The 13,388-nt window shown below is 43.4% G+C and overlaps 1 protein-coding gene across 3 annotated transcripts in view; it reads left to right on the top strand.

The window, feature by feature from the left end:
* The window catches only part of THSD4 (thrombospondin type 1 domain containing 4), a 531,228-nt gene that overhangs the window by 159,968 nt on the left and 357,872 nt on the right, over positions 1 to 13,388 (top strand). For all 3 annotated transcript variants that reach the window (XM_075575821.1, XM_075575822.1, XM_075575820.1), the window contains exon 6: positions 302 to 404. In XM_075575821.1, the coding sequence (XP_075431936.1) occupies positions 302 to 404 (103 nt within the window). The remainder of the gene's footprint in view (positions 1 to 301; positions 405 to 13,388) is intronic.

The raw sequence follows: 13,388 nt of genomic DNA, 5'->3' as shown, positions 1-13,388 counted from the left end.
GTTGATCAAGAACAAAGGGACTAATTTGTATGTCCCAAGTCATCAATATTTTAGTCCTCTCAGTTGAGGCTGCAGTTGTGTTTTGCATTACAAGTTCTTAAAACATTAAATATATTATAAATAGTTTTCAATACCGGTGCTAATAAGAAGGTTACCTTGTAATCACTAAGCCTACTGAAGTTTGAAACATCACTGGTCTCATCTGGTTTAAAAAGGAGGAATAATGTAAGTGTTTTGGTCCTGGTGAAGGCAGTCATTTGTGCTAAACTGTAAATGGTTGTCTGTTTATTTGTTTTAACAGCTGTGTCTTGGGAACAACAGAGGCATCCGAGAAGTGCAGTGCGCATCCTATAACAACAAGCCATTTTTGGGTCGATTGTATGAATGGGAACCATTTGTGGAAGGTAAGAGAAGACGAAAATCACTTCAACTGTTAACCCATTGTAACATGGTTGTTGTTTTTTTAAGATAGTACTGTACACGTGAGTTTTAATATCAACAGAGGACAGCTGGTAATCAGACAAGTGTAGGTAATATCCAGCTACATTCATGAGGATATTAGTTAGGAGGCAACAGTAACTAACATTTACTAAAAAAGTATTGACAGAACCCTGTATATAATACTCATTCAAAAGTAACTGTTGCATGATGCACAAGGAGATTAAGTGCCATTTTCAAACTCAGAGGACATACTGTAGGATGAACATTTGGACCAGATTCTCTCTAAAGGCAGTACATTGACCATTAAATCACATTTCTCTCAGCTCTGCTCCAGACCCTGACAACCTTGTCAGGAACTACAACATTGCCCTGTCCTCCTCTACATGCTGTGCTTTCTCTCTGCTGTTCTCGCCCTTCTAACCCCAGACCCTGGCTAAATTCCCACACACGCATGCTGCGTTCCTGCACTCGTTCCTCTGAATGCCTCTGAAAGAAATCTCTCACACTCGCAGACTTCCTACACTATAAATTTATGCTATCCTGTTTCAACTCTGCCCTCTCTCAAGCTAAACAAACCTACAGTACTTTTCTTCACTAATCAACATGCACAAGTTTAATCCATGCCGACTCTTCTCTGTCTTTGATTCCCTACTCAGACCACCCTCTGCTGCCTGTTCTTCTTCCTCCACCTCACCTCAGGACTTTGCCGACTATTTCAAGGAAAAGGTGGAATCCACACGTCAGGACATCCCCTGTGTATCCCCCTGCCATCCTACACATCTTCCTAAGTCTCCTCCTGCATTCCTCAACTATTTTTCTACTGTCATAGAGGATGTGTTGTTACTGATCTCCTCTTCTCCTGCTACCTCCTGCCCTCTTGACCTCATTCCCTCCCATCACCTAAAACCTCTCGCTCATACTATAATCCCTATGCTCACACACATTCTTAATTCCTCCCTCTTCCTTCAAACATGAAAAATCTCAACACCTATTCTCTCCTAGACCTTCTACAATCTGGCTCCCGCACTGCTCACTCCAATGAAACAGCCCTTAGTAAAATAACTAATGACCTCCATGCTGTCAAAAATAGAGGTCATTGCACTGCTCATATAACTAAAACTCTCTGCAGCATTTGATACTGTGGACCACCCTCTTCTCCTTCACATTCTCCATATTCCTGGTATTCGTAACAAAGCTCTATCCTGGATCTATTACCTCTCCCATCATACTTTCAGTGTCTCTTTTGCTAACACCTCCTCCTCCTCTATCGATCTCTCTCTGGGAGTACCCCAGGGCTCTATCTTTGGACCTCTTCTCTTTTCTCTTTACACACTCTCTCTAGGTGACTCTCTCTTGGGTTCAAATATCACCTCTATGCTGATGACACATACATTTATTTTTCAACTCCTGACCGTACACCTGCTGTACAGACTAAAGTTTCTGAATATCTCTCTGCTATATCATCCTGGATGGCCCTCCACTGACTTAAAATGAACATGGCAAAAACAGAGCTCCTCATACTTCCTCCCAAACCTGGCCCTACTACTCCTTCCACATTACTGTTGTAAGTACTATCATTCACCCAGTAGCCCAAGCACGCTGCCTAGGGGTCACACTCGACTCCTCTCTCATATTCTCCACACATTAAAAATTTAGCTAAAACCTGTCCTTTTTCCTACGCAATATTACAAAGATACGCCCTTTCCTCTGTTGCTCGACAGCAAAACTCTGACACAGACCCTCATTCTCTCCCATCTCGACTACTGTAACCTTCTGCTGTCTGGCCTTCCTGCCTCTCACCTGTCTCCCCTACAATCTATCCTAAATGCTGCTCCCAGAATCACTCTACTAATTTCCCGAAATCTGTCTCGGCGTCTCCCCTGCTGAAATCCCTCTCCTGCATCTCAGCCGTAATTTCTCGCTATTCACCATCCCGACTGTTGCGTTCTGCTCAAGGATGTCTTCTCTCTTCCCCTTTTGTATCTTAAGCCCTCTCCCGCCTTAAACCTTTCTCACTGACTGACCCACACCTCTGGAATGCCCTTCCCCTCAATATCCGACTAGCACCCTTTCTATCCACCTTGAAGACCCACCTCTAAACACAACTGCTTAAGGAAGCATATGAGTAGCTCCATGGCTGATAATTTACACCTCATACATAAAGCTTGGCCTCTTGCAGACGCACTTACCAGAACGCCCTCCTACTGTCTCTGTACGTTCTTCCTACCAACCAATTAGATTGTGAGCTCTTTGGAGCAGGGACTCCTTTTCCTAAATGTTACTTTTATGTCTGATGCACTTCTCCCCTTTATGTGTTATTTATATTATTTGTTATATATATATGATTGTCACGTGTCTTTCTGCTGTGAAGCGCTATGTACATTAATGGCGCTATATAAATATATAAATATATATATATAAAGACATACAATACAGCCTTCAATGATCTCCTTTCTTTCTGCAGAAAACCCTTACAATAAAATTCCCACCTACTCGGCTACTTTCCGACACCTGGTGGTAGTGGTGGTGCTATAATAGATAACACCAACGCAAGATTACCAAAAGTAGACATCATGAGATCCTCTTACTTGTTAATCTAAACATCTTTTTGCCAATTGGCATGTTTAATCCCAGTAGGGTAAATTCTATGGCAACACTATATACGTATAAACAAAAGGAAGCTCAAATAGCATTCATACCACTACAAAGTATTTATTACTGGCACATTTCCAAAGAAAATGGTGCTCCCCCCCAAACAGAAGAATCTTGGCCAAGATTCTCATTAATCATGGTCACCATTGCTTAAACAAAGCCAGAGGACACGCGTTTTAAATTGATTCTTACATGAATTAGAACTGACAGTATATACTAAGTAAATTGGCATAAGGGCCAGCCGTTATGGGTAACACGCCCAGTACATTAAGTACATCTGCTCTACAGTCGTCCTCAGTTTTTATATGTTTCGAAATGATATCCCTCTTTTCTGTCAGCGTTTGTTTATATGACGCTGTTAATAATGGAAATGTGTTAAATGCAGTATCTGCAGTCTCTTAATCATATTTGAGTGCAGTATCTGAATACATTACATATTCAAAGGGTAATAAATGCAGCATCCAAGTTTAATGTTAAAATAACCTTCCATTGCATAACCAATTCCTAATTCTGCACCGGTTTGCCAGCTATTGTCTGTTTGTACAAATAGATCTCGTGTATCAACCCCCTTGGACTCAAGAGACTAGATTTAGTTGCCATCTGATTTTAGGTTCCTTTTAAATTCAATCCAACATTTGCTATCGTGCTGTTTTCAGAGAAATGTTAGATTTTATAATACAAGAATAAAAAAGGCTGTGGTTATATCCAGTATGTTTGCGGTCAAAATATTTAAAGCTCTAGTTTACACAGATTGCAATTTTTTTTATTTGATGTCATTTGTATTTAATCCAGTAAATAAAACTACCACTTGTGGTGCATTTGCATGTGTCAGACACAGCAGCGGATTTGAAAATCCGCCGCCCCATGGCACCTCGTTGTTGCTGTCGACTCCTTGCTGCCGCTTCCCTCCTTTTGAACCGCAGCGTCAAACGACGCCGCGGACATCACCAAAGTGACGTCGCACGGTATCGCGTTGCCATGGTAATGCAACATCGTTTGACGCTGGTATGTCGCGTTGTCATGGCCACGAGACGCCGCGTGACGTCATGCTGGTGACGTCTGCTGCATCATTTGATGCTGTGGTTCAAAAGGAGAAGGAGAGCGGCAGGTGAGGAGCCACGTAACTTCCCATCAGGCTCGATAGGCCTGAGAGCGTGGCAAACGTATATGGGGGCGGACATTTTTGGTGCCCCCAAATTTTGCCGCCCTAGGCCCGGGCCTAATTGGAAATCCGCCACTGCTCAGTCAAGTCTGAAACACTGTCTTTCTCCAATATAGCAAACAGTGCTTCCGCTGCAGGCAGGGATTCTGGGTAATTACATGCAAATGAGCACAGTGTGTCACTCTTTAATTCTTATCCATTTTAAAATGGACCCTTATACATTTTTGCCTGCCGTAGTACACATCTTTTCAGCACAGGCTGGGTTAAAGAAGTGCAGAGCCAGTTAACCTACTTACAGACAGCTATTTAGACCTTTTCGGTCTTTTCAGTGCGAGGTTGGTTGCTGGATATGCAACGTGAAGCTGGTGAGGCGCAGCCCACAATATACGTTGCTGTTGCAGGAATGAAATTAGCCATGTATCACAAATATGCTGCTTAACATGTATTTATGGCATTACATTTATAATAGCTTTTCATATTTAGATCAATTCTTATTCTAAGCAGGGCTATAATATAGAGTATACATATTTTTGTCAGTCCTTGTTGGGTGCTAACAGTGTACGTAACTGAAAAAGAATGCTGTATCAGTCCTAATCTCACCAACGTCAGCATTCCCCGGTCCCAAGACAGAAGTCAGCACATGGGCCCCAGCTGGTTGTTTGTGAACTTGGGATGGGGGACGGTGGGAGAGTGCCGACAATGTGTTGTGTATGTGGGGTGGGGGGTTCCTATCTGTTGGGCCTGCCGAGTCCGGTATCCGTCAACCGATCCGGAGCCACCTTCTGGGTTCGGTTCACTACCGAGCCCATTGCTTCCCATCTAATATTTAGGACCACGATTAGGTTTCAGGTCAGCAGGTCTTAATAAATTTATAAAGGCTGTTTAAAAGCATTACCAAAAAATATTATTTTCTTTACTATTGCTAGTACAGCTCAACCCCCTTATAACGCTGTGCTTGGGGTGCAAAGAATCACATTGCGTTATAAGCAGATTGCGTTAGAAATAATGTACAATTGTATGCATTGTACAATAAAGATACCAATAATTGTGTTGTAACATATTCATTAAAAAAATTGGGAGCCATCCTTGCATCGCACTATAAGCGGATTTGCGTTCTAATGGATCTCGTTATAATGGGGTTGAGCTGTATTATTATTATTATTATTATTATTAGAAGAAATTACTGTAGGATTTCATTTGAACCTTTTCGCCCCAATGACACCAGATTTCTGGAGTCATGACCACATGATTGGGTAGCGATCAAGTTGTCACCAAAGCAACAATACTAATTGGTATATTATTTGTATTTGTTCCTGTGCACCCTTCATGATTTGCGCTCCCTTACTCCATTCCTATCCCCACTGTCCTGATACCCATGGGGGTAGACTTGTCCATGGGGTGTTGAATGCAATCCCACCTTAGAAAACGAGCAAAAATAACATGATGTTGCTTGAATTGTACCTCCCCCCTAGTCCTGGCTCTTCTGACATTCGGGGGAGGAGGTGATGCAGCGATGACCTGGATATATAGTGGGGTTATGTATCCACTATGTTTCACCTGACAAAGGGTTATCCCCAAAACGTAATGCTTTGCTTTATTTCATATAATAATAAATCATCGTTAAATGTCCTCGTGATTTATCTTTAGTCCTTTGTGCGTCTGGTTTTGCTTTTACATTGCCATAAGCGCTGTCTAAAGCAGGGGTGCTCAACTCGAGTCGTCAAGAAACTCCCAACAGGTCAGATTTTAAGGCTATCCCAGTTTCAGCACAGGTGGCTCAATCAGTGACTCAGTCTTTTCTCTTCAGTAGCTTGGTTATAGCATGTTGAAGTATTTCAGTATGAGCTAAAGCCCCTGAACCTCACAGCAGCACAGTGGTTCTTATTCAATAAGCTGTAAAGCTAATTCCCTTGGGATGGACAAGATTTTAGTCTCATTCATTAGAATGGGGCTTATCTCTTCTCCAGCGTCTGGGAAGTGACCTGGTAAGCATATAAAGGCAAGCGAGAGACGAGATGGCATGTTGGTGCAGAGAATTGTACATGAGTATTGAAGAATACACGTTTATTACATGTGGTCTCTGATGTCTATTTTCCTGCTACCTTACATTACTGTAACATTATCCATTTAACAATTTAAATTAAGTGGGCGTTATACGGCTGCTATTCATTTCTGCAAAGAATGGAAGCAGCTGTCAAACTGCACCAAACCAAGTCAGTAGCTATGGGAATTCCCACGCACCCCATGTACAAATTCCCATGATTATTGGTATGGATGTGGGATAGAGTATGTAAGTCTCCACATCTGCTCTTATATATTTCAAAATCCACCCATAATACTGAAAGTTTTTTGTAGATTTGTCACTGATCCGATTTATGTAAAAAAAAAAACACAAAAAAAACAATGTAAGTTCTGTTGACATTGCTGAGCCTACACTTCATAAAAATCTAATTAATGCTATACAGTATCTGTTAAATCCAAAGACCTAAAGAGTAATATCGCAAATTCTTAACTGAATCCCAAATATTTCCATTAAAAAAAATCATATTTTATGGAGTAAAACTCCATTGAAGTCGAAAACCCTCAACCTTTTACCTTAGGTCTGGCTGCTTAACCCCCCATCTTTTCTTATCAGGATGGTGACCGCCTACATTGTATCTCTCTCTGCTTCCTGAGGTTCTTACTAGTGATGTACCGAGTACCCGGAACTACCCGGTACCCAGGGTTACCCAGCACATTTCCAGCTACCCAGACCCGGCAACTGAGAAGTGGGCCCGGCGCCGGGTAATACCTGGCGTTGGGTAATGTCAGGGTAGCTGAAAATAATCACGTCACTTACCTGTGGCATCATCAGAAGTGTGCCTTCAGCCGGCGTGGGACAGCAGGAATCCATTCCACAGCACCGCAGCAGGTAAGCAGTGTGTGTGTGAGAACCACCGGTGAACCACATGACTGGAGCAGGAGACAGAGCGTTCCTATTGGACAGCCATCTGTCCAATAGGAACGCTCCGTCTCCTGCTCCAGTCACGTGGTTCCCCGGCGGCTCTCACACACACACTGCTTTCCTGCTGCGGTGCTGTGGAATGGATTCCTGCTATCCCACGTGGGCTAAAGACACTTCCGTTGCTGCCACAGGACTGCTGCTTCTGTTCCTAGATGTCGCCGCCACCCTGCAGGTAAGTGAAAAAACGGGTACCCGGCCGGGTAGAACTATTGATTTTGGCCGGGTATCCGTTACCCGTTTTTTTCAAATCTCACTACCCAGTACACACTAGTTCTTACCGGTAAAAGTAGTGCTTTCTAGTTCCCCCCAGGGCAAAAAAAATGGAGGTTAAAATCTCACTCATTAAGCGGGCCAATAGAAGTCTGCATTTCAATCGGTTGTGGCTTCCTATTGGACCGTGAGATGCAGGGGATTTAAATACCAGGAGATAAACATGCAAGTCAAGTGCGATGCACTAACAGCCGAAAGGCAAGAAAATCGAGGGGTAAATAAAATAAAAAACACCTACGCGTTTCGCGCATCAGACCTTTTATCAAATACCAGGAAGTACCGGTGCTACTTTTACCGGTAAGTGTCTCAGGAGCCAGGGGTCACTATAGCTAAAAGTAACAGGTGGGCCGCCTGCTTCCCATCTTGGTAAAAGAGAGGAGGTCAGGGGGAAACTGCTGCATTAAGTGTCATGTTAAGGACTAGTGTTGGGAAAATTTATGAAAATTCAAACTGCCAATATTTTAGGGAAATTCACCTGCCAGAAATGGTGCGAATATATGCAATTCTGCCGGTGGCCACTGCTCGCCCATACGTCCTAAACATTCAATTCACTGAGACCTTCTCTCCATTTCCCCTCTTTACCACTCCTCCCCTATGTCCCTCAAAACCCATATTTCAGGATCTGTGTGAATCGAATGTTAAGGACAAATGTGCGAATAGTGGATGCAGGCAGAAAGGCATACATTCGCATACATTCGCATACATTTTAAAAAGGGTTCTTTAAGTTAGGCGAATCTCATTTTCAACTCCCGAATAAACACATTATTTGCAGCTAATTCGAATGTTGGCGAATAATTTACCCATCTCTATTTAAGACCACTGCAGGAATTTTTGCATACAGTAGACCAATTCATAACTATATTCAAACACTACACAACTTGGTTAATGGTGAGGAAGAGTAAAATGCATGGAAAATATTCAGGAACGGTAGAATATTGTAATCTACCAGTGGTGCCTGACGCACAGTTGGAGGGTCCTAATGAGTCCAATGATTCTGCAAATAAGTTAGACTTGATTTCGGTGTGTGACCCTGCTTTATTTGACAGGTCTGGAATACTTGTTTTATTTTAGCCAGTTCCAGGTTTGATAATTACGTCTTCCCATGTCATAATCTATCCATGCACACCGGTCATAAGAGTTCTGTAGTTCTGTGCCTATAAACATGATGAGGAATTCCATAGACATAAAAGCACAATAGATGAGAATCTCTTTTGCACAGTGTGAGACAGGAAGCGATCATGTTTTATATAAATGTAGCGGACATGTAAAATGGCTACAGTCATCTCTCCTGCTGACAGTAAGGCCTGGTAAGTTGTGGGCATGCCAGCAGTAATTATGGAGGTTTGCCCTCACACCCTGGTGGAGTGCCCTGTGTATGGATGGGAGTGGTCACATGCTCTGACTCCATGGTTAGTGATGTCAGAGGTGTGTCAGCTTCCAGAGTATACATAAGGCACAGCACTGAGCCTAAAGTTAGTTCTGCACAGATCTACGTTCAGTTCAGCCAGAGTTCTGCAGGAGCTCTGCAGGAGTTCTGTCAGAGATCTGCATCCAAGTTCAAGTACTAGCCTAAGAGACTGGGGGTTATGTTGTAGTGACCCAGAGGAGACTGTGTCCAGGGACCTGGCACAGGGCAGTGATCCCTGCGGGGATAGGGAATCCCTATCTAAGGAGAGAGACACCTTTAAAGGGAGGCACTGACTACAGAATGAGTGGCTAAGACTCTACTGCAAGGTGCAGCTAGCCCACATCACCAATAAAGATGTTCTCATTCAAAAACCCTCTCGTGTACATGTGTGGAGTGAATGTACAGAGAGGAGCACCACGGAGGAGTTCCTCAACAGGATCATCCCCTTGCGGACGCAGGGACCCTGATGAGGTGGAGGCGCTGCACTGGAACTAGGTGAGACTCAGCACACTACCTCAGCTGCCTGTCTGGACGGGTCCTCCCCACACACCATCATGCGGGAGACTCAGGAGTCCTGTTGCCGACAGGTGCACCACCAGACACTACCACACTGTAATGGGGGCCGGTTAGACCACAGGGGCCAATGTGAGATTGGGTGGGTCAGGCCGGTTCAGAAAAACCGTTACATAAAGAAAGGATGTGTACCCACCCAAAGGACTAATCTGTCAAAAAGATATCATTCATGTATCCATAAAATGTGGAACTAGCGTAGGATTTGAATAAGACTGGTAACGTGACTGTTCGTGTTTTTACTTCCATGTCTTTGCAAAAAGTGTTATTTACCATCTCTTCAACAGCAAGACTTCAGCCTTTCTCCCAAGTCCTGTTCCTGGCTTGTTGTCTAATCCATGACTTATTATTTTCTTCTTGCCCTGAGACACTTACCTTTGACACCTGAATCTAATGCATACAGTGTGGCAGATTTACTTGCAGATAGATGTTTGTAAGGAATAAGACGCAATGGTCCATTGTAGGGAGTGCAATATGGCACAAGACCACGGGGGGAGTGTGTGCAACCTTCTAACCATATGTTAGATACGAGGCAGAGTGGGAGCAGTGTGGCTAACAGCTTGTGCCCGAGGAGATTCTGTGCAGATCGAAGTGAGCAAATGGGCGTGTAGGGAACTAGAAGCTTTTTCAGATACAGCAGTCCTTGGTTATCCAACGGAACCCGTTCTGGAAGTAGCGTTGGATAGTCAAACCGTTGTAAAGTGAGTCCCATGTTAATCCGTGGCGGTGAGCATTGGATAACACATTCTGGCGTCAAAAAATGGCCTTTAAGGGTTGCATTGTTATGCGTTGGATATGCCATTCGTTGTAAAGTGAAACATTGCATAACGAGGACTACCTGTAGATGGTACCCTGGTCATGTAGTGCATTGAATATGAACAAGACCATCTTGTAATAATGTTGCCATTTTACAGGCAGCTAGTGCAGAGAACGGAGAACAGGTGTCATGTGGCAAGAACGGGACTGATTAGTTAACACAGGAAGTGGGACACAAGCCATGGATTGTTTGCACAATGTCTTCTACATCCAGATGGTCAAAGCTAGTCCACAAAGTTTCAAAATTGTTTTAATTCCGATTGCCACAGCTCCTCCCCTACACTCCTGCCTTGAGCAGTGAATCACAGAATAATTTGTTGGGACAGCAGCTTTTAAAAGGTGGGCTGCGTTTTTATCTAACCATGTCTCTGTGATACATGTTAGGTCTGATAATTCAATACGGTAGGTCTTGTTCCTAATAGATATGGCATTAAATAAGACAGTTCTAGTAGGACACACCAGGGGGGGGGGAGGTTGTTAGTGTTCTATCCATTTGCTCTGGGGATGGGGAAAAGCAGGAAAGACTCTAAGGGAGAAAGAGAGTTTGCTTTTTGTACAGTATGCTGGACCACAACTGCAGCCCCAGTAAGTTTTTTTTTTTTTAAATGGCAAGGGATTGAAGTATCTAATAAAGGGATGGTCCTATAGGAACTAAAACATGAAGAGGGCGGAGTGACAGAAGGCATCAGGAGGTTACCAGCGAAACAGTTGACGTGGCGGAGTTTAGACTGTGAGATTGGTTAGTAGTAGAGGAGAATGGGGGTTACTAAATCAAGTTTATGGATGGAGGGTTCAAAGAGTCCTTAGGGCTGGGTTTGTTGTGGTAGTAATAGGATAGTGTGGGATCTCTAAGGTTGTCTTGCTGTGATAGACAGATGAAGTCATCAAGACTTCTCTGAATTACCATTGGTCCTAGTCCACAGTTTGAGAACCCATGTACAGGTGCGCCGACGAGTATTCTAAAACTTGCCTTAGAAATTCTGGGGCTATCACCAACAAGACCCAGGTACATGCTGGGTACATGCTGCAACATTTCAGTGACATTTCTGCAGAGACTATGGATTAACATAGCAGGCGTCCCTGGCAGTCCCATTCAGTTTGAATGGGACTGCCAGGGACCCCCGCTGTTAATCCGATGGGCCATTAGTCTGTCTGCAGAAATGTCACTGAAATGTTGCAGCATGTACCCAGCATGTACCTGGGTCTTGTTGGTGATTGCCCCAGATTTGTTTAAGAATACTCGTCGGCACTACAGTAGTTTATTATGTTTATGGAAGTTGCAAATCATGCCATGCTTGCTATATGGAGAAGCAACATTTTATTGTTGGGCATTAGCTTAGGCTCCTGTCCTATATCCCTATTCAATTAGTTAGAATGTGTTAAAGCAGTGACTAAATTGTGTCTTTTTTTTTATCTAACCATGTCTCTGTGATACATGTTAGGTCTGATAATTCAATACGGTAGGTCTTGTTCCTAATAGATATGGCATTAAATAAGACAGTTCTAGTAGGACACACCAGGGGGGGGGGAGGTTGTTAGTGTTCTATCCATTTGCTCTGGGGATGGGGAAAAGCAGGAAAGACTCTAAGGGAGAAAGAGAGTTTGCTTTTTGTACAGTATGCTGGACCACAACTGCAGCCCCAGTAAGTTTTTTTTTTTAAATGGCAAGGGATTGAAGTATCTAATAAAGGGATGGTCCTATAGGAACTAAAACATGAAGAGGGCGGAGTGACAGAAGGCATCAGGAGGTTACCAGCGAAACAGTTGACGTGGCGGAGTTTAGACTGTGAGATTGGTTAGTAGTAGAGGAGAATGGGGGTTACTAAATCAAGTTTATGGATGGAGGGTTCAAAGAGTCCTTAGGGCTGGGTTTGTTGTGGTAGTAATAGGATAGTGTGGGATCTCTAAGGTTGTCTTGCTGTGATAGACAGATGAAGTCATCAAGACTTCTCTGAATTACCATTGGTCCTAGTCCACAGTTTGAGAACCCATGTACAGGTGCGCCGACGAGTATTCTAAAACTTGCCTTAGAAATTCTGGGGCTATCACCAACAAGACCCAGGTACATGCTGGGTACATGCTGCAACATTTCAGTGACATTTCTGCAGAGACTATGGATTAACATAGCAGGCGTCCCTGGCAGTCCCATTCAGTTTGAATGGGACTGCCAGGGACCCCCGCTGTTAATCCGATGGGCCATTAGTCTGTCTGCAGAAATGTCACTGAAATGTTGCAGCATGTACCCAGCATGTACCTGGGTCTTGTTGGTGATTGCCCCAGATTTGTTTAAGAATACTCGTCGGCACTACAGTAGTTTATTATGTTTATGGAAGTTGCAAATCATGCCATGCTTGCTATATGGAGAAGCAACATTTTATTGTTGGGCATTAGCTTAGGCTCCTGTCCTATATCCCTATTCAATTAGTTAGAATGTGTTAAAGCAGTGACTAAATTGTGTCTTTTTTTTTATCTAACCATGTCTCTGTGATACATGTTAGGTCTGATAATTCAATACGGTAGGTCTTGTTCCTAATAGATATGGCATTAAATAAGACAGTTCTAGTAGGACACACCAGGGGGGGGGGAGGTTGTTAGTGTTCTATCCATTTGCTCTGGGGATGGGGAAAAGCAGGAAAGACTCTAAGGGAGAAAGAGAGTTTGCTTTTTGTACAGTATGCTGGACCACAACTGCAGCCCCAGTAAGTTTTTTTTTTTAAATGGCAAGGGATTGAAGTATCTAATAAAGGGATGGTCCTATAGGAACTAAAACATGAAGAGGGCGGAGTGACAGAAGGCATCAGGAGGTTACCAGCGAAACAGTTGACGTGGCGGAGTTTAGACTGTGAGATTGGTTAGTAGTAGAGGAGAATGGGGGTTACTAAATCAAGTTTATGGATGGAGGGTTCAAAGAGTCCTTAGGGCTGGGTTTGTTGTGGTAGTAATAGGATAGTGTGGGATCTCTAAGGTTGTCTTGCTGTGATAGACAGATGAAGTCATCAAGACTTCTCTGAATTACCATTGGTCCTAGTCCACAGTTTGAGAACCCATGTACAGGTGCGCCGACG

Source organism: Ascaphus truei, chromosome 18, assembly GCF_040206685.1.
Source record: "Ascaphus truei isolate aAscTru1 chromosome 18, aAscTru1.hap1, whole genome shotgun sequence".
Lineage (NCBI taxonomy): Eukaryota > Metazoa > Chordata > Amphibia > Anura > Ascaphidae > Ascaphus > Ascaphus truei.
Note: the sequence above shows the minus strand (reverse complement) of the source record. Positions and strands in the feature narration are given on the sequence as shown.